General features: G+C 38.6%; 3 protein-coding genes across 5 annotated transcripts; 1 reads left to right on the plus strand and 2 right to left on the minus strand.

The window, feature by feature from the left end:
* Positions 1–5,948: 5,948 nt before the first annotated feature.
* Positions 5,949–11,065, minus strand: LOC133999799 (uncharacterized). 2 transcript variants are annotated; one of them, XR_009927390.1, is made up of 6 exons: positions 10,967–11,065; positions 10,808–10,879; positions 10,691–10,721; positions 10,315–10,559; positions 8,044–8,850; positions 5,949–7,993 (listed from the first exon to the last, which is right to left on the minus strand). XR_009927390.1 is itself a non-coding variant. In XM_062439115.1 (5 exons), the coding sequence occupies exons 1-5, from the start codon at positions 10,979–10,981 to the stop codon at positions 8,548–8,550; spliced, it is 666 nt and encodes a 221-aa protein (XP_062295099.1). In that variant the 5' UTR covers positions 10,982–11,065; the 3' UTR covers positions 5,949–8,547. The 2 variants fall into 2 exon arrangements, 1 of the variants encoding a protein (XP_062295099.1); XM_062439115.1 differs by having other exon boundaries at positions 5,949–8,850.
* Positions 11,066–17,587: 6,522 nt separating this feature from the next.
* On the minus strand, positions 17,588–21,375 carry si:ch211-237i5.4 (insulin-like growth factor-binding protein complex acid labile subunit). Its single transcript, XM_062439357.1, has 6 exons — positions 21,342–21,375; positions 19,969–20,201; positions 19,524–19,669; positions 18,980–19,148; positions 18,736–18,898; positions 17,588–17,895 (listed from the first exon to the last, which is right to left on the minus strand). Exons 1-6 carry the CDS (start codon positions 21,373–21,375, stop codon positions 17,588–17,590), a joined length of 1,053 nt encoding a protein of 350 aa, XP_062295341.1.
* Positions 21,376–22,903: 1,528 nt separating this feature from the next.
* Positions 22,904–27,306, plus strand: pex12 (peroxisomal biogenesis factor 12). 2 transcript variants are annotated; one of them, XM_062439103.1, is made up of 4 exons: positions 22,904–23,120; positions 24,454–24,581; positions 25,463–25,998; positions 26,108–27,306. In XM_062439103.1, exons 2-4 carry the CDS (start codon positions 24,459–24,461, stop codon positions 26,532–26,534), a joined length of 1,086 nt encoding a protein of 361 aa, XP_062295087.1. In that variant the 5' UTR covers positions 22,904–23,120; positions 24,454–24,458; the 3' UTR covers positions 26,535–27,306. The 2 variants fall into 2 exon arrangements, with proteins under 2 accessions (XP_062295087.1, XP_062295088.1); XM_062439104.1 differs by having other exon boundaries at positions 24,457–24,581.
* Positions 27,307–27,648: the final 342 nt, after the last annotated feature.

Below are 27,648 nucleotides of genomic sequence, written 5' to 3' on the forward strand. Positions count from 1 at the left end.
AGAGGATTTCAGGTATCAGATTTGATCTGCTGTAAAGGTATTTAAAAGTCTGACTGACACTTTGGAGATGATTAATGTAGTAACTGCAAGCAAAATGACTTAAAGTATCATAAAAACGGCACAATATCATATGTTGATGTTTATAAAGGTATCTTTAGCAGAGGGTGATTTGATTCACTGTTAACCTAGGTAGATTTCACTGAAAGTTTCAACATGTCAAAGTATGACAAAGTCAAATATTTTTAAAAAATTCAAAGAGAAGCATTGAGAAAGAAGCAGTAGAGAGTTTTTGTCTCTGTGCTTGTTTCTGTGCTCCTTCAATCCGGCTTACTTTGGAGCTGGAACTAAACTCACTGTCATAGGTAAGAAAATCTGCAAATCTAAATCTTATCAAGCACATTTCACAGCTTGTTTATAAGAATTGGCAATATGTTGACTGTGCTTTATATTGGTGATTTAATTTGGCGGCAGTAAATGTAGTAAAAGGTGAACTATAGTTGTGAAAAGGTGTAATGGGACATGTTAGTTTTGTTTCAGTCCTAACCTGTTCTCCAGCAAAGTGTTGAGGTAATAAAAGAATTGGCTCTATGCCCAGATAATTGCTCCCGTCATGAGTTCTTAGCAACCCTGTGAACGACTGTGAGTTCTCAATCAGAGGCTTACTTTGGGACTGGAACCAAACTCACAGTTTTAGGTAAGAAAAACCATCATATAGAATTTAAAAGTCAGAAATATGATTTAATATCCCATAGATATAATTAAATTTGTTTGTTTTACACTATTCTCTCAATTCAATCACATTTTTCAAAAACTGTCTGTGTAAATGTTAAAGTTTAATACAGTATAAATGTGGAGAAATGTCCAGTTTTTTGTTTTGTTCTGTAAAGAATAGAAAAAAAGTTTACAGCTGTCAGTGCTGAAAGGTTTTTACTGCAGCTGTGTGTCAATGTGAACGGCTACAACCCTGCTTACTTTGGTAGTGGCACCAAATTGACAGTCCTAGGTAAGACACACATATATAATTAACTGAAGGACATGTTAAATTATCTGGTAGTTTTATTCTCGTATGAAGTTTATTCATGAGGTAATAAAAACATATAGTTTTAATATCTTTTCCATGACTTGGAGTTCAGCTGTGTTGAGCTCTAAATTTTTGCTTCAATGGACGTTAAATTATGTAATAACATTATGTAATGTATTTGAATGCTGTGAATTTGGTGTTGAAAATCTATCAAAGGAGGCGAAAGTTAAGTAAAATGAACACTAAGCAATTTAACTTACGAAAAAACGTTTTTAAGTCAGTGTCATACTAATGTATTGTACTGTAAATATAAGTGACTTGTGGAGGAAAATTAAGAGAAATATGTTAACAATAATGTTGTGGTTCATCACTAGACTGGTAGTTTTTTGTGTGCAAGTGTTGCGTTGTGGTTGAGCACTAATCCTGCTTATTTCGGAGAAGGAACCAGGCTAACAGTTCTTGGTAAGACTACTACAATAATGGGTATAACAAACTTGAAATAGTTCTGAGTTGTCTGACTGTGGCGTTCACTAGAAAGTAATCAGTTCACGTCTAAATTGCGTTTAGATTGATACCACTGTTTAGCTACAGCCAGACTTGAAACAATGGGAAACAGCTAGCCTAGTTGGCTCTGTCCAGAGGTAACAAAAAATTCTAAAACCCCACAAATGTACATGTTAAATTAATCTGTTGAATATATATGAAAAACGGCATAGTTTCTGCTGGTTGCCTGGTAGCAAATGACACCACATAATTCCATGAGAGCTGTAGTTTTTACGGCTACATTTTTATATTCGTTAACCGAACGAAAAATATAACATGGTAATTATTTATCTTTAGAGGTGCTGTTAGCTGTATTTTGTTCTTTGGACAGAGCCAGGCTAGCTGTTTCCCTCAGTCTTTATGCTAAGTTCAGCTCACCTACTGCTGTCCACGTGATACAACACGAATGGTATCAATCTTCTCAAAAAACATTCTAATGATTTTCTTCCTTTGTCCCCACAGATACAAATATTACTGTCACTCCACCAACAGTGAAAGTGCTTCAACCTTCCAAAAAACAAGAGTGTCTAATCAGGAAAGGTGAAAAAAAACAGCAAAAGACTTTGCTGTGTGTGGCGACTGGTTTCTACCCGGACCATGTGAGCGTGTCTTGGAGGATCGATGAGGACATTGTCACACATGGCGTGGCGACCGGCAATGCCGTGCAGAACGGGACATATTACAGCATCACCAGCACGTTGACGGTCCCGATCAGAGAGTGGTTAACACGCGGGAAGCTCTTTAACTGCACTGTCAGCTTCTTTAATGTGACAAATACTGTGTATCGTTCAGATTGGGTCCAAAGCGATGGAGATGGTATGTTCATTTTCAACTGAAAGAACCTTAACGTCTCTTAGATGATGTAGAATTCCAATGAAACTAATGTAAACCTGTCTCATTTTCTTTCTCTACCAGGACCACGAAGAGGTAAATACATATTTGTGTTAACCTATACAACTCAAAATATCTACAAAACATTACTGAATCATGTCATTCATTGAAATGTTGTGCTTTTCTGCAGAGAAATATGTGAAGGTTACCCAGGCTGCCAAGCTAACCTACATCATTTTGATCGTCAAGAGTAGCATCTACGGAGTCTTTGTGGTGTTTCTGTTGCGGTGGCTTCAGGTTCGTCCACTATGAACATTCTACACACACTTTTTCCAGTATTTAATAATTGTCATAGACTATAATAATTATTATAGACTGAGATGACGGCGTTCATTACAGACTTGTAGGTCTAAACTCATAAGATTCCCATCCTCTCGTTTATGTAAAAGTTACTCAACTGCTTCTTCAGACATGTAAAATTGCTGTCTGACTTCCATAACAAAATTGTTTATCGTGATTGTTTCTGAGACAATATATCATCCAACAAAAGTAGTTATCGTGACAGGTCTATAAAAAGTGTTGTATTTCATTCATCACTTAAGATGTGTTCTTCTCTGTCTGCTACACAGCGGTCACCTGGAAAACAGAACAACTGAGAGCTGGATTGAAAAAACGAGCTGATTCCTCTTTATACATTCAAAAAGATCTATATGTATGTTGCTGTGCATTTGCTTTCAGCACTCAACTAGCCAATCATATCAAGCAACTTGCTATAGTGGTTACAGCACAATATTAATGACTTTAACTCATGTGAATAGTTTGATATCCAGAGATATACAGATGATGTCTGTTTAAGCGCTTGTGAGCTGCTTTATGCTGATTTTTATTCTCAATAAAAGTCTTTCAGAGGTAATACAGTATGTCATCGTCATTTCTTTCAAAGTTTAAAAGTAAAGTTGCCTGCAAGAAGTCAGAAAGATCCATTCTAATCCACCAGAACACAAAACTGAACTCCCCATCTGTCAAATGCTGAACACACAGTTGTTTGTTTTATAGGCAGTTAACGCCCAAATTTCTGTCAGTTTCGATAAACAAAATCCATTTATGCAGATAAGACATCACCACCCACACATCTCAGCCTACTGCATTACAGACTCAGTGGAGATATTTTTAGAAACTAGCTTTCAACTGTTTTCTGAGATGTTTCCATTCTCTGTACTAAAAACTGGGTCATTTGGGTGATAATGAGTTTTTCCAATGAGCAAAACTGAAAGGATCTCTCTGATAGCATCTGAGTGCTACACTAAGTTGAACTAAAGCAGGTGGATTTGCGACAGATCTAGTTTTTCCAATGAATGTATGGCAGTTATGCATCACGATTAACATTGTGAGTAAAGCTGAATTCCTCTAGGTTGAAGGCATTTGGTTGAAAAGTGAGCTTTCACATGTGAGTCAACCACAGCCCATAACAACAGGAAACGTTCTCATCTCTGTACAGAAGAAGGTTGGGGCTGTTGTTGTGTATGGAACAAATTGGGGTTTGAAAGACCTGTGGAGGCGTTGAGAGCTACAGCAGAGGAGAGGATGTGGTCACAGAGCAAGCTGCAGGTTGCTCTTTAAGCTGAGAAACAACGGAGGTGCAGTGTTCCACTTCACCGCAACTTTTTGCAAAGCGACACCTGCGTCTGTGCAAGAAGCCCAAGTTCTGCACACCTCTGCAACAAACAGCTGTTACTGTGTCAACTGAAGCTACAGTATGACCCAGCAGCTGTACATCATGATCTTAGCTGCTGCAGACTCTAACATGAGAAATGTTACAGTCCGTGTTTGAAATTTGTCTGTAAAGACATTATCAGACAGAATTATCATTGGTCCCTACATAATAAAAGTTACACCCAATAATAGTCTCACCTATTGAGGCTCAGTTCCTCCTAGAAACAATATGTTTTTTAACTTCTTCATTCAATCATTGACATCTCACATTGTCTTATTAAGTTAGACTTTTGATCTAATAAACTCAAAATATATTTTAAAAAGTCATAGTTATAGTTATAAGATAAGTTCAATGTTTTAATGACCTACTCATGGAGTATTTTGACTTACTAAGTCATACTTATGAGAAAGTGTACCTGTCTAAAACAAAATGATGGGATGATTGCAATTCTGAATTTTAGTGTTTATTTATGGGATGAGAAAAAATGTCTAACTTACTGAGTCATAATTATTATTATATATAAGTATTAAATATATACAATATTTGACATAGTTTATCAGAGCTGACTGAGAGAGTCAGTACATCAAAATTATGATAAATACTTGTCATGTGGCTTGTTAAGTCATACTAAGTGAAAAATTTGACTTTCTAATGCAAAGGTATGAGAAATGTATTCAAAATATGCATGTGTACAGACACTACTAGCACTCCTGTTAATTTTGACCAATCTTTGAGTGAAAATGCTGCTATCTCAGTGCCTGTAACACTGATTTGGGTTGAAAATACAATACAAATTCTTCCAACTTTTAGAAATATAATGTCATGTTCACTTAAAGTGAGGATGGCAGAGAAAAATGGCAAGTGTCTCGTCAGGAACTTCTGTATATTTGAGTTTTCATGGTGGAAAACCTGAAACTTAATTTACATTTAACTAAATAACATCATGCATTAGTATGTTTGCATCAGCATACAGTCACACATACAGTACAAACCTGGCATTGTTCTCCCACAGCTCTCACAAGCTATAAATAAATGAAATTGACATTTTTACCTGTACATTTAAGTATCTTTATACTTATTATATAGTAAGAATTCTACAGTGTATGATAGTTATCTTCAGAGCAAGTATACAGCACATAAATGACATCCTACATCCCAAATGAAGCTTAGTGAAAGTTCAGTTAGTATATGTACATTATAGCCAATTATTTTAAATGTTTTGTTATGTACGCTGGGATCTATTTGAATGACAATTTTTTCCTTTTTAGTTTGTCACTATTTCTAAGTGAGATGAAGACAACAAGGACATATTATTATTTACTTTATTTATACGTTTATTTTAGTTTAATGATCGAAAAATCTAAACTAAACCATCTTTTGCTGCTCAGGTCTGTAGTTTTATTTCTCCAACTATTTGTTATTCTGATCTCTGACACATGTTCATTCACAATTTCTGTGCTGTCATTCCGCTGGGCATCAATTGAGACCAGCTATTCTCATCAGCCGGTCTCATCTAACCATTAGCACAGTGACACCCCTTCATTGTCAGCCTTGCATCGTATTGTAAATCCAGAGGTTTGTTTTTTTCTTCTTCATCTTCACCTGATAAATATAAATAAAAATAATCTGTATAATAAACTATTCTTTTGCCTTCATTGACTTGTCTCTCCTGGTTGAACTGTAGATGTATGAGCATTATCAGTTAGGTGTCTCCATCTGCTGGACAGTCAGTGCATACACCACTAACTGTTATTTCGACCAGCAAGGAACTTCAAGGTATGCTTCTATAGTGAACTCTAATGCACATTACAAAAATATCAAATTACGAGTAGTTCAAAATTGTGAAAAACAAATTACATTTTATTTAACCCAAGATTTCAACAACATGGGCACACATGCAACAGTAATACAGCTGTAATATTAAATTTAAAGTGAGTAAATCAATTAAAGTTATGTAATGTAGGAAGGGTAATGTAAGAACCCTCATGAAATTATAAACTCTCGTACCTATTTTAGCTCATTCATGTGGCTACAATTTGGGTTTTCTACTGAGCTTTTTAGCCTTTTTAGATAATTGCTTTAGCTCCAGCAAACAAGCTTTGACAAACCCAATTTTTTTTCTTTTCCATATCTCAGACCAGTGGCGGCTGGTGACAAAAATGTTTGGGGGGCGCAGTTTGATGGTTGGTGGTCCTAGGGTTAGTGTCAAATAAGCCAAAGCACCACTTCATACCGCAGCAAAATAATAAAATAAATAAAAATAAGAAAGAAAAAACAATCTAAAAACAACACAACACACTATAATGTCCCCTGGTTTGTCGCAGTATAGTATCACAGACCCACAGAGAGAGGAATAAAAAATTATAACCAGACATGATAAAATGCCCTTTTCACTCACATCACCTAAAGTTACCAGCAGTTAAAGCAGAGTTACCAATAAGGTAATATGCTTAAAAAGAGACACCACCTATATTTTAGTTATTGTGTCTTCAGTCCTGATTTCACTGTAATCTGTTAGTTGTTGCAATACCTAAACATGACATTAGATGGCGCATTAAGCACTATACACTGCTGTGATTAAGCATAACTTATTTAACTTATTTTAATAATGAAATGTACCCCAAATCAACTGTAATAGTCAAAATTACTTCCATCATTTCTTATCCTGCATTTATGCATTTTAGTTTTTTTACACTTCATAGTTATGTCTTTTATAAAGTATTTTTTTTAACACTTTACAATATTAATAACAGCAATGCAGCTACTACCTGATCTTTTATATGTCCTGTTGGAGCTGCTGGATGCAGCCACTGACTGAACCTATGTTCCTCTTCTGGAGCTTGGCATAGCAGAGGTCTACATGTGGCCAGATGTGGTGAAACAGCTGCAGAAAGAGCTCAGCAATGCTAAATCTGCTAAAAACAACTTAGCTCCATGCTATTGTCTCGATGGCTGCAGCTTTCTGTTTGATTTTTTTCAGAGAGATGTTTTAGGTCTCGTTCCCCCGTCATTGTCCACAACGCTTCGGTGCTGACTCTTTGAAACAGCAAACAGATTAAGCAATAAAAGGAATAACTCACACTGCATCCAGCTAGCCAGCTCCGTTTATCATTTCATCAGCAGGAGAAACTCTCAGCTCCTCCATCATCTGCTGCTGCTTTATCCTCTTTCTCTCTTCTAATGAAAGTCTTGTGAAATTATGTTTTTGTAGAGAAATTACAAAATAATCTTCTTTAATTTCCGCGGCTCCACTTTAACGTCATCTCCTGAATCTACCGTCAGCAGGAATTTGGGTGACAGAAGCTAACTGGAGTGCGTGAATGACAGCCGGAACTGTCCAATCACAGTAGGATTAAAAAACATGAAACAACAACAATTCGCTGCCAATAAAAGTGGGCGTGTCCGGGGCGCACTGAGCTGCGCTCCGTGGGAAACGTGACGCAGGCCAATGAAAGAGCAGCCTCAGGTCATGTGCTTGTCAAAAGTTTGAGGGCTTGCATTGACTCCCATTAGGCCGGCGCCCCGCATACAGGAAGTACATATAGAAACTAATAAAATACAATTTGGAATCGATTTATAATGAATGCTGACAGGTGCTGAGAGACTAACAGGCGCATTTTACAAGCAAATACTTTTTATTTCATAATGATTTAGCATTATCTAATTAATTTATATTTAATATGTTTAAGTAGACTTTCTCTAGATTATTGGATGGGGCGGCGCCCCAGCGCCCCGCATTGACCAGCCGCCACTGTCTCAGACCAAAAACAAAGCTAAAAGAAGGGTGAATATCGACCAACATTAACATGCATAACACATTAGCTATTAGACAAGGGGCTTTTTTGGGAATTCCTCTGCATTCTAGTACCCCAAATACCCTCAATCTTGTTCCACTAATGCAGTTATAAGTGTCTGATTAGTATAACATACAAACATTTCCTGAAAGTTGAAAGGTCCATGTAAGGAAATGACTAATTACGTCAAGACTGAACTGTCTTCTTCAAGAATAAAGAATGTTTTCGTCAAATACATCAAACTCCAAAGCAGATGAGCCTTAACATGCTGTTTACAATGTAGGGTGAATGATGTTTATAGATCCTGCTGCCAAATTTAAGAAGGACCAAATCAATGGATTCTGAAGGCCTCTGTTTGTCTTACCCCTAAAATTTGACCTTCTTTCTGAAAGCAATAAAAAGGCTTTTTACCACACCTTTGAGTGGGGACATTCAGGACAGGTATACCTTGACCTTCTCAATTGGTATAATCTAAAAAATCAAAATGCCACACAGAAAAATATCAGCAAAGCATATCTGTGGTTCTGATGGTTTATAAAACCCTTACTCTTTTAGATGAGGTCACATTAGAATCTTAAAAATACAGAATGAAATTAAGATTATACACATAGATTATACTGTAGGTATCTTTCACTTTGCCGTGATTAATCCAGAAGTGGAAACCAGAGCAGCAGGGCAACAGTCATGCTGGACAAAGTAGCACTCGGGCCTGCAGAGCTGGACGTTGTCTCGTTGATGGGCAGCGGAAGGGAGGTGCTAGGGACGTACTCCCCTCCCAGATTGGACGCACCATTACTTGCCAACAATATGCCGGAGAAGGTGATGGTTCTGGAGGTGGAGCTGGCCCAGGCACAACCCCCCATGCCCTGCATTACCCACACCTTGTCACCTTCTATCAGCTCCTCCATCATGTAACAGGTGTTGAGGGTGGTCTCACCACGAGATATCTGGGGGAGAGAAAGGTTGCACTGTTTTTAGGTACATTGTCCTGTTGCTCAGTGTAGCAGTCTATACCAAAAAGGGCTGTTTGGTTGAAATGACTTTTCTGTAATTCAGTCTGGTTTAACTCGTTTCAGGAATGTTCATTTTAGGTATAATTAATTCTAATCCATCTTGTTTTGAGTAATGTTAGATTATTTTAATATAAGGTTCACTTACTAGCTTTTTTTCCAAAGCTTTCAAATACTTTCATAAGTAGTAGGAGTTTTCTCAGCTGTCATGGAGATGGCTCATTTCTTATCACAGAGATTTGAGAAGGTCTTCTTTTAGTTTAGCCAAGAGTAGCCTAGTTTAAACTAGTAGAATTAACTCTTGTCTGGTTTGGTTTATTTAGGGTTTACTTTAGTCTTGCCTTGTTTAGTTTGTTGTTTAGACCATAGGTTCAGTGGAACAGTTTATCTTTGATTAGTCTATTGTTGAGTATGGTCTGGTCTACTTTGATCTACTTCATTCATGTCTGCTGGAGCTGGTCACTGTTGAACTTTGAAGGTATAATCCTTATCATTTTCATGAAATCAAAGCCAGCCATATATGCTATTTACTGTTGGTATTTACATTCTGCAATTATCGTTCCATAGCAGTTTTCATTGCTGGTTTTAGAGTCTGCAGTGGATCCACAAGAAATGATGCAGCATGTAATCCAGTGTTACCGTTACTGTACAGAAGTGTATGGAGTTACTACTAATGCAAACAACAATTCACATTCAATGTGTTCAACTAGCAAAAAACAGGGCGGCTTTGGATGTTATTTGGTAACAGGAAATGCTATTTGTGATGAATTTGTGGCCCCGAGGTGATTTCACAAAACAAGGGTTAGGGTAATTCTTCTACCTTTTATGACAGCGGATCAGTTTTAAATACTGCATAGTTACACTGTATCACAAATCACATTTCTCACATCACTGAAATCACAGTGCAAACAAACATTGTAGCCTACATGTTGTTAGCTGTTGTATTGAATAGTCAGAACCATACCAGCATGTAATGGGACTGATGTGACATTTGCAGGTATGTCAGTGTGCTGTTTACTGCGCATCTCATTAGCTACCTATTACTACTTTTCCCTGGTTCAACAAGCTAAGGTGCAGGACAAAACATTTATCCACTTTTTATGTTTGGATAAAAAAGTTTACTTTAGCAGTAAATGCTAATGTGGGTTGTTGTTCCTAGTCTGTAGCTGCTGCATTTTGCAGAAATATGCTACCAGGCTAACTAGCAGTGTTACATAAATGCATCCAAAAATGACAGCCACCATGAAATAAAAAATATAAAATTCTCCCCTTTGGGACAGAGGAATATGTATGTTGTGGTTGATACAACATTGAGATTATTTCATTTGAACTTTAAATTCTGTTAATTGTATTGTTACCAGTTTTAGTTCAGTGTGTCTAGTTAGGTTTACTGTAAAGTACCTGAGCGTGGCACAACATCTTTTCTTGCCCGTTGACTTTGAAGTACCATTGGTTGTTGTGTTCTCCTCTGCAGAGCTGAGCAGTAAACACAAACTGGTAGATACCACCAACTGGCACAGTGAAAATACCCGTGTCATTTTTGTAGCCAGAGCCCTTGTTCACCAAAACATGGTTAAAGATGATTGGGTTGAACTGGATATCTCTCAGCTGGCCCTGGTGGGCGACGTAAAAAAGTACACTGACACCTGGGAAACAGAGTCATATCTCAGTGGAATGTAAAAATGTTGCCTCAGCTAATTTCCGTTTCACAATATACATTTTTCTAACAAGTACCATCGGTATCAGTAGCTTTACACGTTAGCTCCACACTACCTACCCTGTTGTCTGGCTGGTGTCTCACTGGGGGTCTGTGGAGAGAGTCAGGAGGGAGATGGTTTGAAATCAGGAAAAAGAGCTGAGATTAAGGTTGAGGGTCAAAGGGCAGTTCACTCACCAATTCCCCCGGCCCAGCTACAACCAAACTGGTTACACACAACACCATCACAATATCGAAAGCTGAACATATCTGCAACAACAAAACTACCACAGATTAATATAGGACACATTAAGAAGCAGATATGACAGATACAAAAGTTGAACAGACGAAAGGTACCTTCGTGGAGCTCATCTTCCTGCTGCAAGCTGAACAGCACTGATACACTATACCAGGCTTCTGTTGAAGTGTCTCTCTGCCCAGCACAGGCAAAGTCCACCTGCTGCTGTTCTGTCCCAGAATTTGTTTGATTAACTCATGCCAACCATACACACAGACTAACACACACAGACACAAACACATACACACACCTACAAACACAACAATATATCAGGGCTGTCCCATTGGTCTTCCTTGCAGGCTCTTTGAGTTCTTTCTGCAAATATTCCCAAGCAATGCTGCATGTTTTAACTTGCATTGCATCAAACCAAATTTGTATTACTATTTATGGTTGCCAATAGCCATTAGATACAGTGGCTCTGCATTTTGTAACTGCTGTTGTTGACCTGTCGACCGTGCAACTTTTATAAACGTTTATAAAACATAAGGTATAATTTATCACCAAAATCTGTGTAAGACCTGTAAGACCCTTTCATTCCAACTTATTACCACATGTTTTACACATGTTTGAGGAAATGATGGTCTATAGGCTTCATTTAAGTGAAACTATATCTCATTTTTGAGTTGATGCCTTTTGTCCTCAACGGCCAAAATTAACCTGAGGACAAGAGAAGAGTTAAAACAGTGTGACACAATGAAAGCTCTCATCCCAAACAGATAAACAAGTTGATTTTCTTCATCTACATTTCTGACAAAGTAGCTGCTCAAGGTGTGTGTGCAGTGGTCAAGTGTCATTTCAAATGAAAGTCTTGGACCTTTATTATTACAATGCACATGCATTACCACCAGTGACCACAAGTGTCACCAAATAAAAAGGCCTTTAAATGTCAGTGTAACAAAGAGTGCTTCCCATTTAGCTAATGTGGTGGGGTATATTTCCCTCAGTTCAGAGTTTGAATGCAGCCCCAGGCTTGGCCCCTCCTCTGAACCTCCCCTAATGAGCGCTAGCTTATTTAAGGCACCGTTCTCCCTTTGTCCTTCCTCTTGCTGCCATGTGCCCTGGATAGAGCTTCCCTATAGGTGACACCTTCCCATGAATCCTTTCCTTACTACGGTGGTAAGTGGGGGCCCGGACATCTTATTATTATTGTGTATGCAGGTGGAAAATTCATTTTCTTCTTTTGTTGCAGATTGCCACCTGCTGCTGCTTTGTTGCTTGTCCCTTATAGAACAGCCTTAAAAGCTCTGTAATATCCATGTTGTAATTTGGAGTGGGTCAACTGGTTTTATTTTGTTTTACCCTGTTTTCAGTTTTGTTTCTTTTATTTAGTGGAGGTGTGGGCCAGTCTGCTGGGGGCGGCTAGTCACCCTGGGTGAAGTCCCCTTCACTGCATGCTACGTTTAAGGGCATGGGACACGTTTCACCCGTTTGCTGTGTGTGACTGTTTAGTTTGCTGTGCTGCACCGGTGAGTATGTGGTAGCACTCCTAGGCACACCCCTGTGTCACCCCATCTGCTAACCCCAGTCCACTTGACTGGTTTTGTAATAAAATAACCCTTTTTATATATCTTTACTCACTATTGTGCTTTTAAATCATTAACTTTTTTGTCTTTCAGCTTATTTTCTTCAGTTTTTGAATATCAATAAAACTTTTTAATTTGGAATCACGTCTCTGTCCCTCAGTGAGTGTATCTGCCTGCCTTGTTTAGTGTTGAACTAAAGGTTATTAGTAACTGATTTCCTTATCAACATTTCCTGGAGTTTGATTCCCAGGTGGCGTAGTTGTGACATTAACCAATTCCAAACTTAGCACTGCCACACTAACATTCATCTTTACGTCTCATATTTCAGCTCCTCTCAGCACAGAACTCCTATTCTATCAAATGGAACATTTTCACTCACTGTATCTCTTTAACCCTGCATTCAGTCACTCTGAAATAAATCTCTAATCCTTGTTGTTCAAGTCTGTTCTGCTAAAGTGCTCACTTAAAAAATATAGTTTAAGTGAGAGCTTTAATTCATCTTCATTTATATGATCAGCGCTTCCATTCAGCTTTCAGCTACACAGTCCCTCAATGAATTTCTGGGATTGCCTCAATTTCTGTTTCAATACATTTAAAAAGAATGAGTAGTCTGATATATACATAATATATGTGACAATGGAGACACACAGCAAGGACAAGAGAATGTTATCCTGCTTTCTCTCTGCCTCTTTAATACCGGTCAACACACACACACGCACACACACACACACACACACACACACACACACACACACACACACACACACACACACACACACACACACACACACACACACACACACACACACACATTCTATAAATGTATTTCTATCCAGCAGTAATCATCTTGACATCTGTCCTTCTCTTTGACCTCAAAAGGACTGTCTTTTTTTTCTCTCTCTCTTTTCATCCATCAGTCCATCAGTAATCCTATGTGATGTCCAGAGACATATGGTGCTCATAAAGGTCTCTGCCCCCAGCCCCCCACTGCTGATGGTCTGTCGGACAGTAAGAATAAAATTAAAACGTATGAGGACACACTTGGCAGTTAGAGGTAGAAAAGTCCCCTCAAGAAGCTCAGAATTAAAAGCCTTTTTTCGTGGAAAAATAAATACATAAATAATCCTGTCAACAAAAAGAAGTAAAAAAGACAAGTGCAATGGTTTTAGAATGTTTTAATATAAATATGTGGCTTGAACTAACTAACTATAATCTAACATTATAAAAATTTAGCTTGACATTAGCACATAAATAGCACATAAATAGCCACAAAGCAAATTATTTTGTACAGTCCCTAAAAACATCACACAGTAGCTGTACAATATAAAGGCCAGCGTATGTCATTCAGAGGTGGTAATGTGGTCCTGATGAAACGCTCAGCTGCCTTTAACACCTGCTGCAGGTCCCTCTGATCTAATGCTTTGTAGCTGCTGTACCACACAGTGCTGCGGTAGGTCAGGAGGCTTTCCATGGTGGCACGGTAAAGGTTTGTCAGTAGTTGTTGTGGGAGATGGGCATGTTTCAACTTCCTAAGCAAGGTACAAAACAATTGTTTGGGTTAGAAAATTGATGGAGCTGCTGTAATGACTGTCATGAAGTTGTGAAGTAATTACTGTAATTAGTCTGGGAAAAACAGCATGGCATCATATAATCTTTATTGCAAAATTTGCAGCTATGTCCCAAATTGCAACCTATCTCTATTACCTCATGTGATAATCTCACTGCACTCACCTTGTCCACTTCTAGATTTAGAACTGGGTGGGGCAGTCAGGATATAGGTTCCTCTGAATCTGAATGAATTTCAGGAAACTACAGCTTCCCATTCTGCTGTCTATTGGACTCATGAAAGAGCTCCTTTTAGACAAGGTACCTTATGGAAAGTTTTTGGAAAAGTTACCCCTTTGTCTCCCAATGGAAATAAAGGTTTCAGTCAGTCAATCAGACTAGTTCCTAATAGGGAATGGATACCTGACGTCATCAACAGCAAGATGGCCGGCCATCTTTGCAGGATATCGTCCCTAGCAACTGTAGCTGTCAACATCTGTCACCGGTCATTTGTAATCTCAACCCATTGAACTCAGTGTAAAGAGGTTTAACTTTATTTACAACATGGTAAGTCCACAGTGCTGTGTAGTGGACAAACACACAATACAACCATTTGCATGACCAACAAACAGAAAATAAAGATAGCATGACAACTTATCATTCTTTCCCGACATGGAAACGAGGAAGACAAGATAGCTAATGTCACAAAAAGATGTCGAATGGCTTGGTTAGCTAGAATTCTCTGCGATTCCCATTCCAAATATTTGTTTTATGCCATATTTAGGTAATGGGTATGGTAATCATGTTTGCAATTCAGCAATAATGGGCCATCTCTAGCTGAGTATCCTTATGAACGTGCCTGAGAGCTTTTTTTTTTTTTATAAAGAAAGAGCTTCAGTGCCCATTGGTCCAAGGTCCCATTATTACAAAACTCCAATAGTTTGAAAATTGTCCCAGTGTTCTGAAAGCCCGTAGTCCAGTGGCCTGTGATCCTGAGAACAGAAGTCACAAGTCAAACAGAAGTCAAATAAACTAAAGTAAGATTTTTAATTTTACTTTGACATTCATGAAACACGTCCAAGCATAACGTAATTTGAACGTGAGTTCATTAAATCAGAGTTCTGCTTTGTGAATCATGACAGAAGAACTGAGTTAACTGTGAGAAGTCCATTTGATTAGCTTAAATTAGATTGATTAGCCTTGGTAACACCTTACTAAAGCCTCTTTCACACAATTAACGGTAAATCACTGGGATTACCTTCCAGGCACTGCTGGTGATTTTCACTATACACGTATGTGGCAAGGTTTAATATTCAAACCCCATCACTCAGCCCTTTAACCTAAACTTAAAAATGAAGCTCAGCTCAAAATTTGGATTTTAGGAAGAGCTCGTGAAGGCAGCATAACTGGCTGCCCCAAGCAGTTTGTGTTCAATGAAGTCTATGAAAACACTTTACTTTGAAAAGACCGGATCTGTGCTAACGTTACATATTTGTTTTAACAGTTTCCAAAGTATAAGACCTACCTCCTTATGCTGAAACCTTTGAACAGCAACCTTTCTTCCATCTGTCTCAGCCAATATTTTTTATTATTGTCTTAATTTTATCAACAGCATACCCTGTTGTTTAAATGGTCATGGGTTGCAAGCATTGGAGCAAGGTAATTTAGTTTTCCATCCATCAAAATCCACATTCTGTGCTTGCTCAGGGTTAAAGTTAACACCAGGCCTAAGGACAGGCACCAAATCATTTATTATGCTATAGGCAGATTAAACAAACTGAGCCATGATAGCAGCAATTCAGCTATTGGAATCTTTAAACTGTCACATCACGCCAGTGATATACAGTACATAACTCAATGGAAACACATGATAGAGCCATTTCTGAATGCTACAAAACAAATCGATCTACAGTATCCACCAAAAATAAACAAAAAGAGACCTGTTTCTGCAGCCAGAGCCTGTTTGTACAATTATGGTTTCACCTACTTAACATTTTCAAGTTACATAGGTAAATGATAACAGAGTTGCTTCTCTCTTTATCTGTCACATAGACAAATAAACTGTATTGTAAAATGTATAGTTGGAGAACAGTACATGTGAAAACAAAGCAAATTAGTAATGCTTATAGGAAATATAATGTGACATTATTTTTCAAAAATTAGATTCTAAAAGGTGAAGAAATATAATACAAGGCTTGGAATTTCATCATTTTACAGGCAAGGGCATTTGGCCTTTGGTGTCACAACATTTTTTTAGGGCACAAACATCACAAGCCTTTCATATCCTCTTGGTTCTTGGGCCAGTTGCAGAAAATCTGGTCAGCTCCAAACAGATGTTGATTGAAAATGATGCTAAATTCTATAGAATACAACTTTACTGTCAACCACAGTGAAAACTGTGTTTGGCTCACCAAAACATAAAAGCAGCACAACGACATGAAACATATAAAACAGCTAATATATAGAACAGGATACTGAAACTACAGATTGAACTAATCACAAAAGCTTTCTGCCAAATGTTGTCCATCTTCATTAAACAGCCTTAAACAAACAGTAGCAGAATGGGATGTCTGACCTGACCTTAACAAGTGTTTCTTCAAGCAGTTTCACTGTAAAATCATCAGTGTAAACCCATCCTTCATAAAATCCAGGACTCTGATGGGAAGCTAACAGCTAGTTCTGCACTCTGAGCTAACTGGAATGTTTCCTTTTTGGGATAATTAACATTTCCTATCCATTACTCCTGCAATTTGACAGAGTGGGTTATATAAAACTGGATGCCCTGCAACTACTATAAAAGCTTCTCTCTGTTTTGAACCCTGCTGTTCTCTGTTCCCTTACATGTCAGCGTTATCAACAGCACACATTTGCATGTCAACCTCATCACAGTTTGAACTGAAAACAGAATATTAGCAAATCCACTGATTGCAGTAGTTCAATTGAAAAGTGTGAAAAGCTGTTTTAAATACTGGTGTGAACAGTCTTTGACTGATGTACTGATATATATTGGTAATTATACTATTCAGCAACCCCAACTTCACACACAAGTATATTAAAGCTGGTTAGAACACAGTGGGACAATACAACATTTTGTTTTATTGATATCTTATCAATCAATTTAGCTCCTTGTCATGCACATAAAAGCACAGCAAGTTAGACTAAATAACTGCAAGTCAAATATTCTGACCTGTTAGTTTCTGCAAATTTAATCTGAGCTCATTAATCACATGTGGTCGTCAACAACAACCTCTGTATCTATTTAATTTTGGTGACTCCTGGTGGTATCAAAACAAACTGAAAGCAACACAAGAAAAACAAAGAAATTCTACACATGGGGGCTTTAAAGGTTTGAAAAACACTGTGCAAATTGAAAACTTTTTTTGCAAAACTCAAACCACACACCTTCAGGTTTTCCAAACATATAATATATGTCTGTAATTGTATACTGTGTCAATTTCAAAAAGGAAATTTGACCATTCCAGTAATCGCCCTCGTATGCCAGCCACTGAATGCCTGTTTGTCACTACAGGACAATGGAAGTTCACTTTTCAGTTTCACAGTGTCTCCATACTGTCAGGTCTCCTCCTCCTCTCACTGGTTTAATACAGGCTCTCAGGATGGGGGGCTCTGAGTTTGCGTCTGTGATGCAGTATCCCAGTTCTTTCCTTGGTTCCTCTTCCTGGTCCTTTCCGCCATCACCAGAGCCGCCACCACAGTGACCAGCACGGTGATAGTGATGACAAGCACAGTGGCGGTCTCTGCGATGCAGAGCTGGCTGTCCACCCAGGCCAGAGAAGCCCCGGCCAGCTGTGGCGGATCCTGGCACGTCACGTTGCGGTAGTCGTCAATTTGGAGATGGCGAACGTGCAAGATCTTGCTAAAGACGCGATGTAGATCACAGTCACAGCTCCACGGGTTTCCTGTAAGGATAAGAAGGGTTCATGAAAAGGTCAAAAAGAGCTAAATAAAAAGCCAGTGTAGGCTCACAAATATGCAGTGTAGTGTAGTGTCCCTCATACTCTGAAATACACTTTTTATTTCAGTTCATTCTATCATTGAATGTGGTTTCCTGCACATGGCATGTACAGGATGTGCACACAACCAGCTTTCTGCCATTTGAACTACTGTACCATTTTACATTCACATTACTCTCAACTCCAGCAGTGTGCAACTTTTTAAAATCATTTCAAAGCCATCACATCAACACATTTAAACATGAATATCAATGGTGACAGTAGAGGTGGAAATGCAAGTACAGTCCCTCAAGTACAAACCCTAACCATTGACACAGTTTTAAGATGAACTGCATTAACATGTAATATGTTGCATGGTATGATTTAACACAAAATGTATATACGGATCTGATGTAGGGGAACTAATATAAATGGGCTGAAAGCAACATATAGATCAGATCAGTTTTTACCAGAATCATTTCGTTTTTCTACAAAGAAAAACAAATGCCATCAGTTTTTTAAATAAAAAATGAGGTATACTTTCATTTAAATGAGGCCTATTGACCATCATTTCCAAAAAATATATACTTGTGGTAATAAGTTGCAATGGAGTTGGCTAGAAAGGTCACAGAATTGGGTGATAATTTACACCTCATGCTTTATAAACAGTCAAACCAGACCGGGTTAATTTTGACCCAGGATGACAAAAGTAGCACAATTGATGGGAAGACAACAGGAGTGTTAAATAAGAGTGGTGCATCTTCACATTAAAAAGGTAAAAAAGAGTATTAGTGAAATATTAGAGACCTGACAGCTGAATGTGTGTTGCTGTTGTATGAAGGCTGATCAACGTTTTAAACTTGAGGTGATGCAGGTTGTTTCCCTCCAGAGCCAGAACTGCCAGACTGTAGAGAGGAGCCAGAGCATCGCTGTCTATATGAGATATGTTGTTATTACTCAGCTGGAGCACCTGCACAGACAAACAGACAGGTTATAGACAGATATCCAGATACACACACATAGAGTCATTTTAATAGTATTGTAAAAGCACCTCTAGTCCAGGCAGCATATCCAGGCTACCCCGCTGAACCACGGACAGTCTGTTGTTGTGCAGGTAGAGCTGTCTGAGCCTGGAGAGACCCCTGAACACACCAGGTCCCACTGACGCCAGTTGGTTATGACTGAGGTCCAGCTTCTCCATGTTGTCCAGATACTCAAAGCTGACAGCAGGAGGGGAAGACAGGGTGAGACGGAGACAGGAAGGCAGACAAGAAGCTCAGTCCGTATGCCGTGGTTCAACTTTTATAGCACAGTGGTCCTGATACACCCATGGCAAAAAGTGTGTGGGAGGAGTGGTTGGTTCTGAAAGTATTTTTTACTCAATTTATATCTGCAATAACTGTTTTTTCCTGCTGCAAAGTGGGCCTATTGTACCCACTTGTGTCAAATGGATGATGGGTTGTTGAAGTGTGATAAACATAAAGTGCCTTTGAAATGTAATTCTCCATTCAATTTTCTGAGGAGGAGCTGGAAGAAGCTGATAGCATACATAGCATATACTAGAGTGTGATGGTGGAAGTCAGATGGACAGCTACCTGTATCCAGATATATGATGTAAGTTGTTGTGCTCCAGTCGCAATTCTTTGAGAGCAGACAGACTTGTGGAGAAGTCAACAGGGAGAGATTTTAACTGGTTCCAGCTCAGATCCAGCTTCTCCAGGAAGGACAATGAGAAAAATGCCTGGAGAGAGAGAAAAAATAAGATAGGCTTTCCTTTTAACATTTTCCTTTCTTCATTTCACCTTTTTCTTTAATCTTGAGCAATCCTTCCCTCTTAATCATCTTTTAACACAAATTACCTCCAATGACCTTCTGTTCCTTCATTTCAACTGACGCTTCAACTACTTTCAGAGAATATTGACACTTCAATTGTTTTTTCTTCTTCAACTGAAGGTCTCTATTAATAATGAAAGATCTATCTGTCAATTCTCTCACATTTAAATTTTGCCTTTGAGAGTTCCTCCATCTCTCCGTTCTTACCAGTGGTTGGATTTCTTGTATCTGACTGTTGGTGAGCACCAGCACCCGCAGGGACCACAGTCCAGTAAAGGCTCGGGTGCCAATCTCGCTCAGATTGTTCCCTCCCAGCTCCAGAAGCCATATGCCGTGTGGGAGGCCCCTGGGAACGTGCTCGAACCCACGGGCACGACAGTCCACCAGGTCGGCATGCTCATAACAAATGCACTCATGCGGACACAACCGCAAGCACTCAACTGACGGTAAAATGAATGGGGGGGAATAAAAGGCAACAAGGAGGACGAGGAGGACGGGGAAAATGACACACATGGTTCCTCGGACAGTCGTAGGAGTGAGGGTGGGTCACTCAGAGGAGCAGTTAAGTTAGCGTTGAGGAAACTGGAAATCAAAAAGGAAGCAGAATGTAAATGGGAAAGGATTGGATTGGTGGATCTAATACATAATTAAAGCTGCATGTATGTTTTTTGGCCACTTGGTGGCAGCAGCGCAAACTGAAAACACAGCAATTACATATTTACATATCAAGCAGAAACAGAGCAACCTTAGCAACCATTTTTGAGCTGAGTCATGAATGTCCAATATTCATTATCCTTTTAGCTCTGTTTTGGTCTCCACCAACTCCTGAGGTAGACATCTAGCTTTTCATCTGCTAAATGCTCCACTGTGTTCACCAGATAGTTGCTAACTGTTTCCATGTACAATTTAATAGTGTACAGTCGTGTATTCCTGCACTAATTTCCATGCAGAAAATATTATAAATAAATAAATATTATTATCTTTCTCATAATTCTTACACTTGTTTTGACACAGGATTATTCATGCTTTTCTAATCCTAATGTAATTGCATAATCACTGTCATTAAAAGCAGAGCAGAGGCAGTATTAAATTCAGCCTAACGACACTGTTGTGTTTCGCACACACACACACACACACACGCACACACACACACACACACACACACACACACACACACACACACACACACACACACACACACACACACACACACACACACACACACACACACACACACACACACAGTGACATAGTGTATTGGTGTAAAAGCAATGAAGCATTTTTTTCTTATTTACTGGAAAGCAGCTGAAACTTCATAACATAGTGGATATGTATACATTAATAACTAAAAATACAAAGACATAAGAAAACAGCATATTCTCATATATTTGTACCTGATAATACATTTTTCAGACTCATAAAACTGGAGGAAAAATAAATAGACTGTGAACGTTATTACATGTATTATGTGCAATTTTTTCTAAGACAAAAACTACAATTAAAATCTGAATCACAAAGAGTAAAATCCAACTGAAACTGGTCTGATCTCATCCTCTTGTTTTTCCAAACTCCTGACTCACCTCCTTCGCTGATGAAGAACTCAGACGTCTCCATCCTGAATCAGGAACCTCTAACCGTCCACTGACTTCATTGGGTGACAGCTACATAAAGACAGATTGGGAGTTGAAGGACAGAGAGAAGAAGAGAGAGAGTGGGAGAGAGAGACAGAGAGAGAGAGAGAGAGAGAGAGAGAGAGAGAGAGAGAGAGAGAGAGAGAGAGAGAGAGAGAGAGAGAGAGAGAGAGAGAGAGAGAGAAACAAAGATGGAGCGATGATGACGATGGTGATGGGAGACTCTCAGTGCGGTCAGCTGTGTCAGTAATCCTCTAATCCCTCTCCAATCACCAAATGTTTCCTTTCATCCTTTAGGCAGCTCTTCGGATGTTTTCATCAGCTTTTAGTCCCCCCCCCCACCCCAGCCTCTCATTTCCTGTTAATACCACCAGGGAGACTTGGTGTCCTTCCATCCGTCTGTTTCACTGAATTTAATATTATGTTACCATCTTGTTTAGCTCCTGGTTAATCTCTAGATCCTGCATGTCTCATAGAGGAGCTCCATATCAAACTTTTCTTTTAGGTCCAATTTCACTTCAATTCAACTTAATCCAACTTTAACAACACTATTTACTTCTGTGAGGGCAATGGCATACACAATAGATAAGAAAAGAAAGGAAAAATACTCAAAATCACAAAACTATTAAATGCTATGTGGTTAAAAACTATCAGTAACAGAGGTTTTATGGTTCCCAACCTTCTTTCCCTCTTTTCTTGATTGAATTCAACTCATCATCACTCATCATCACTCACTACTATTTGTTATTGTTGTTATAATAATAATAATAATAATAATAATAATTATTATTATTATTATTATTATTATCATCATCATCATTACAATTATTATTATTGTTGTTGTTATTATTATTATCAGTAGTAGGAGTAGTATTATTGGTAGTAGTACTAGTAGTAGTACATATATATATAAATATATATTCATATATATATAAATATATCATATCAAAACTACATGAGCTACATACTATATATGTAGCACCTACAGACCTCTACAGTAATATGATAATAATAATTAAAATGATGATGATGATGATAATAATAATAACAATAATAATAACTTTATTTGTATTGCACCTTTCATACAAGAAATGAAGCTCAAAGTGCTTTACAACAGAAGAATTTACATACACCTAGTGCTTCACATTAAAAGGGCCTAAAAGGTGCATAAAGCAATGTTTAAAAAAAGGATACGATGATGAAATAAAAGAGATGATGATGAAAGATGAAAAATAAAAATAGAAATAAGACAAATAGTAAAAATAGTACATAGTAAAAGTTGATAAAATAGAATAAATACAATATATCAAATCAAGTCAAATGAGTTCAGTAGTGTTTAATGATATGATATAATTATATTTGTTTTCTATAGACTTCTCAGTATTCAGATGATTTAATTATATTAGTTTACACTCCGTACAGCAGGTGGCGTAGCAACACTTTTGACGTTGGTTTGCGACCCGGCAATAAACACAGAAGAAGAAGAAAACTTAGAGTACGGAAGTGCTGCTTGTTTTGGGGTACAGTGTACACAGCAGTACATGGAGGAGACATGTCTAATAAACAGTCTCTGTCATAATGAACACTCTGCTGTTTTTACATAGTTTGCTTTAAAATGAAGGGTTTCTCAGAGAGCGCGTGATGTTACCTGAGCCTGAAGAGCGGGAACGTTAGTGACGTATTTCTACTAACTTCAGCTAGCTTCAACTGCTAGTAGAGGAAAGAAAGGTGAGTAGTTTAAGCACATGATTTCACAAATACACCACCTTCATTTACTGTCACTATAATGCTTTTAAATTAACATATCTTTACAAACAGTGGTTCACTTTGTTCTTGGTTTTATCTGTAATTGAATAACTTGTACTTCAGCTTTAATAAATATTTCAGCTAATATTTATTAATTTGTTTATACAATTCTTGATTTAAACATGTTTATACATCCCATGTCTTAGTCTTAATATTTATATATTGTGACACCTGTTGTACAATGACAATAAAGGATATTTTATTCTATTCAATTTTTTCTTATTTTTCTATATATATTTGCAGTATAATTCACAGATTTTACAGTCTTATTTTTCTTATTTCCTATTTTTCTCATTTCTCTATGCTTTCATATATCTCGCTTCTAGAGTGTGTAAAATGACTCCCAAAGATCAACAAAATATTTCTGAAACAGAGTTTGAACTTTAACCTTTCAGAGTTTGACTGAACTTCAACCTTTACTGAGGCGCCATTGTAACTTTCATTCTACCATACATACATATTAGAATCAATAGTTTCGTTAAAGGACCTGTTCACAATTTTTCAAGTGTGTTGTAAACCATCAGTGGTGAGTTCAGGTGTTCATATGAGCAGTGAAAGAGGTTTTCCTATCAGTAATCATTCCTGCTGTGCATACTGTTAAAAATATTCTTCAAATGTGTTTTCAATCTTAGTCTTAGCACATTAATATATATACTATATACTATCTATATATATACATAAATACTATTATAAAATAGTAGCAAATAGAGTAAGAAAATACATTACTTAACTACAAAGCTACGCAGATTGGTCATATACATTTCTATAGGAAATACATATGAGTCATTTTTGACACTTACATGAAGTTTGGGTTATGAAACTGCTAAAGTTATAATTTTGACTGTAAAACATTTCAATAGTTTGTGTCTCTCATACATTAACATAACATGATAACCATAGTGTTCAGCATATATATCAGAAAGATATCCAGAAGGTCGATAAGCCAAAATGTTATGTTGTTATGAAGGTGGAGAATCCTGAAGACTCCCCCTCCCAAAACAAGTTGACCCAAACAAAGATGGTCGCTGGAAATAACGTTTGTTCAATTTGTAGTGTGGAGTTTTTCTATCTTTGTTTATTCTAAAGTTACTTAACATTCTCATTTAATATTTTCATTATCTGTCAGACAAATCAATGCTTCACCTTGGTACTTAAACATAATACTAATAAATGAGAGAGCTTAAACAGGGGTGACTGTTTGCTTTGTTTCCACTCGTGCTATAAAGTAACTAGTAGTTATGTTGTGGTTGTGCAGCAGCCATGGCCGAAGCCGGAGCCCATCTGACCTCCACAGCTGTGAATGAGCAGCCGTCGGTGTTTGAGGTTCTGGCTCAGGAGTCTCTGATGGAGGCGGTCAAACCTGCACTGAGACATGCTGTCAAGGTGAGCGCCACACCTTTACTAAACCCCTCCTCTGAACAATGATTGTTCATACCTTAGAGAGATGCTCACCAAACAATTTGGAGGGTGGTGTCTATTTAAAGAAAAGTGCAAAGGTGTGAGGAGTAAATTATACAGTAAGTCGCTAACGTTAGTAGTATTTGATTGATGGCTATTTGATTTAGAAGTTTATGCTATAGTGGCTCCAGCAAAACGTGTGTAAGATAGGGTTTCATTTGCCAAATGTATTGGTTTTTCGTCATCCTCAATTAAAAATATAAAGTACTTATATTAAATACTGTATCTGTATATTAAAGTATACGTTTAACTACCTTGTTGCTAGTATATTCTATAGAAAGCATCCAAATGATACTATTAGTCTGGGACACTCAACTTGAGCTTCAGTTAAATCAGATGAAATAAAGCCATTAGTGCATATTTAAGATCATTTTACATGCTTCTTATTCTAAGACAAATAAACTGGAAATATTGAAATTGTTTACCAAGTTTTCCACCAACTCACTGAGTGTTTACCATTATGTTACATTAGCTAGCTACAGCAAATCAAATGTTGGTGACAGTCTGCGTTTCAGCCAATAGTAACCTCCCGTTGTCAGCTAGCAATGACAAGCTTACTCTGGAATCAAGGATTGTGACAAAAATATCAGTTTATGTTATCTGCTGCTTAGCATAGCAACAGTAGCCAACGGTATTTGTTAGTTATGGTGCCCTTTTTTGAATTAAGAAATATTGTAAAGCTTGTCAGTGTTCCTGTTTTTACTTTTGATAATGTTTTGTCATTTTGTAAAGAAATTTAAACTGCATTTGTATGAAATGGTGCTTTACAAATTAACAGTGGTGGCTTTAATCTTTGACCTTCTCAGGTTCTGGCAGAGTCCAACCCGTCCCGCTTTGGCTTCCTGTGTCGCTGCTTTGATGAGCTCTACCTGCTGCTGGACCTCCTCCTCCAGAACCACTTCCTGTCTCACTGCAGCGCCTCCTTCTCTGAGAACTTCTACGGCCTGAAACGAGTGTCGGGAGGTCGAGGACTTCCTCTTCACCTGGGCCTGAACAGGAAGTCACACTGGCGCTCTCTTCTTCTTCTGTGCCTGTTGCCGTATCTGCGGTCCAAGCTGGAGGCCACGCTGGCCCGTCAGAGGGACGAGGAGGACTTCTCCATCCGGCTGGCGCAGAGCAGGAGCCAGAAGCTGTACAGGGCGGCCCTGGCGGCGTACCCGTATGTCAGCTCAGCCTGGCAGGCCTGGGTCTTCTGCCAGCAGCTGCTCTTCGTCTTCGGGGTCTCTAAGACCCACAGTCCTCTGCTGTGGCTGGCCAGGGTCAGACTGGCACGACTTAATGCTCAAGATATCAGCGAGATAGAACTGAAAACCAGCAGAACCAGCAACCTAGCTGGAGGAAGGTACATCTCAGTGTTTAGGTTAAAAATATGAAATTCTGTTGAATGAGGCTTGATGTCATACAAAGTCCTTAAATCTTCCACCCATAATGCATTGTTCCTCTGTTTGCAGCCTGGCACAGAGAGCGTGGTGGTTGATGTCCCAAGCAGCGAGGGGCACAGCCGTCTCCCTCTCCACCTCCCTCTCTCTGGGCGTCTTCTTCCTGCAGTTCCTGGAGTGGTGGTACTCTTCTGAAAACCAGAGCTCCGTGAAGACCCTGACCTCCGTGCCCGCACCGCCACCCCCCCTGCACCTGCAGCAGGAGCAGAGTTGCCGATCCCTCGATCACAGTGAAGACCAGGCCAAGCCCAGCCGCGACAGCAGCAACTGTCCGCTGTGCCGGAGACTTCGCACGAACGCCACGGTGCTGTCCACCTCTGGCTTCGTCTTCTGTTACCGCTGCATCTACACGTATGTGAAAGCCAACCGCCGCTGCCCCGTAACCGGCTACCCCACCGAACTGCAACACCTCATCAAGATCTACTCACCAGACAGCTAGACCACATGTTCAACAGTCTGAGCACATATTCAGGTTCAGCTCCGGCATGTTTGGAGGATCTTTTTCTGAAACCAGAGGCCTTGTTTTTAAAAAGTGAAACTCTCAACTGAACACTGAAACATTTTGGGGTAAAATCACAATATCATTTTTTAGCCATTCTACCAGCGTGGCTCTAGGGATGGAAATATCAGTCATGTGTATCATCAGTGAAAACTGTGACCTGTTGGAGGCACTACATGACGAATCAGAGGACATGAACATCTGTACAGACCTTCAACTTCAACCAGTAGTTGTTGAGATATGAAGATATTATTCATTTGTCCAATACTTGTGTTTACGACCAAATACCTGCAGAACTAATCAGCCTCAACTGTACTCTTATTGCTAACTAGCAAATGTTGTGAAACATGGTAAATATAATACCTGGTTAGTACTTAGCTCGAAGCACCACCGTGCCTAAGTGCAGCTTCATAGAGTTGCTAGCATGGCTGTGGACATGTTCTATTGTATATAATGGACTTTATTACGGTTTTTGATCAACTGTACTGCGATAGAAGAATTCTACTTCAGCTCATATCACATTGAATATTTAAAAAATCTGTATTGAATAGTTTCCTCAGTGGTATTACACTTTTTTAACACCCCACCATGAAGTTGGCAGGAAATAGTGCAGCGCAGACTCTCACGAAATTATGACTTGTTTTTGTCACTTGTTATTTTGTATAACTACTATCAGTATGAGTAATGGGAAATGCAACAGGCTGTCAGTGAATTGCTTTATTGAGTTTCCAGACAAGTTTAACAACAGGCCCACTTAAAAAAAAACAACAAAGAAACAGATAATCAGGATCAACGTCACAACATTACAGTGAGAGTAATAAAAAAAAAAGGGATTCAATAAAATGTCCACAAACCCCTGAAATAAAACAGAGTGTGAAGAATCATCAAGAGTCACCTTCCCTTTTTAAGCTCCTGGCTGCAGCCGAACCAACACAATTCATCAACAAGAAAATCAGGACGAGAAGAAAAAACGGGGCTGAAACAAGTATCATCATCATCATCATCAATAATAGTCACAGTAATAGATTGCTCGAATAGCGTGTATTGCACATGT

Source organism: Scomber scombrus, chromosome 18 (assembly GCF_963691925.1).
Source record: "Scomber scombrus chromosome 18, fScoSco1.1, whole genome shotgun sequence".
NCBI classification, from domain to species: domain Eukaryota; kingdom Metazoa; phylum Chordata; class Actinopteri; order Scombriformes; family Scombridae; genus Scomber; species Scomber scombrus.

Bases quoted from the DNA above. Each gene is read 5' to 3' on its own strand.
- LOC133999799 (XM_062439115.1), bottom strand. The intron at 10,722-10,807 runs GTGAGTGAACTG...CTCTCTCCACAG, and splicing joins TAGCTGGGCCGGGGGAATTG to ACCCCCAGTGAGACACCAGC. The intron at 10,560-10,690 runs GTAGGTAGTGTG...TCTGTTTCCCAG, and splicing joins GACACCAGCCAGACAACAGG to GTGTCAGTGTACTTTTTTAC.
- si:ch211-237i5.4 (XM_062439357.1), bottom strand. From the start codon at position 21,375: ATGGAGACGTCTGAGTTCTTCATCAGCGAAGGAG. The intron at 20,202-21,341 runs GTGAGTCAGGAG...TTTTACCGTCAG, and splicing joins GTTCTTCATCAGCGAAGGAG to TTGAGTGCTTGCGGTTGTGT. The intron at 18,899-18,979 runs GTGCTTTTACAA...TTGTCTGTGCAG, and splicing joins ATATGCTGCCTGGACTAGAG to GTGCTCCAGCTGAGTAATAA.
- pex12 (XM_062439103.1), top strand. From the start codon at position 24,459: ATGGCCGAAGCCGGAGCCCATCTGACCTCCACAGCTGTGAATGAGCAG. The intron at 24,582-25,462 runs GTGAGCGCCACA...TGACCTTCTCAG, and splicing joins CACTGAGACATGCTGTCAAG to GTTCTGGCAGAGTCCAACCC. The intron at 25,999-26,107 runs GTACATCTCAGT...CTCTGTTTGCAG, and splicing joins AGCAACCTAGCTGGAGGAAG to CCTGGCACAGAGAGCGTGGT.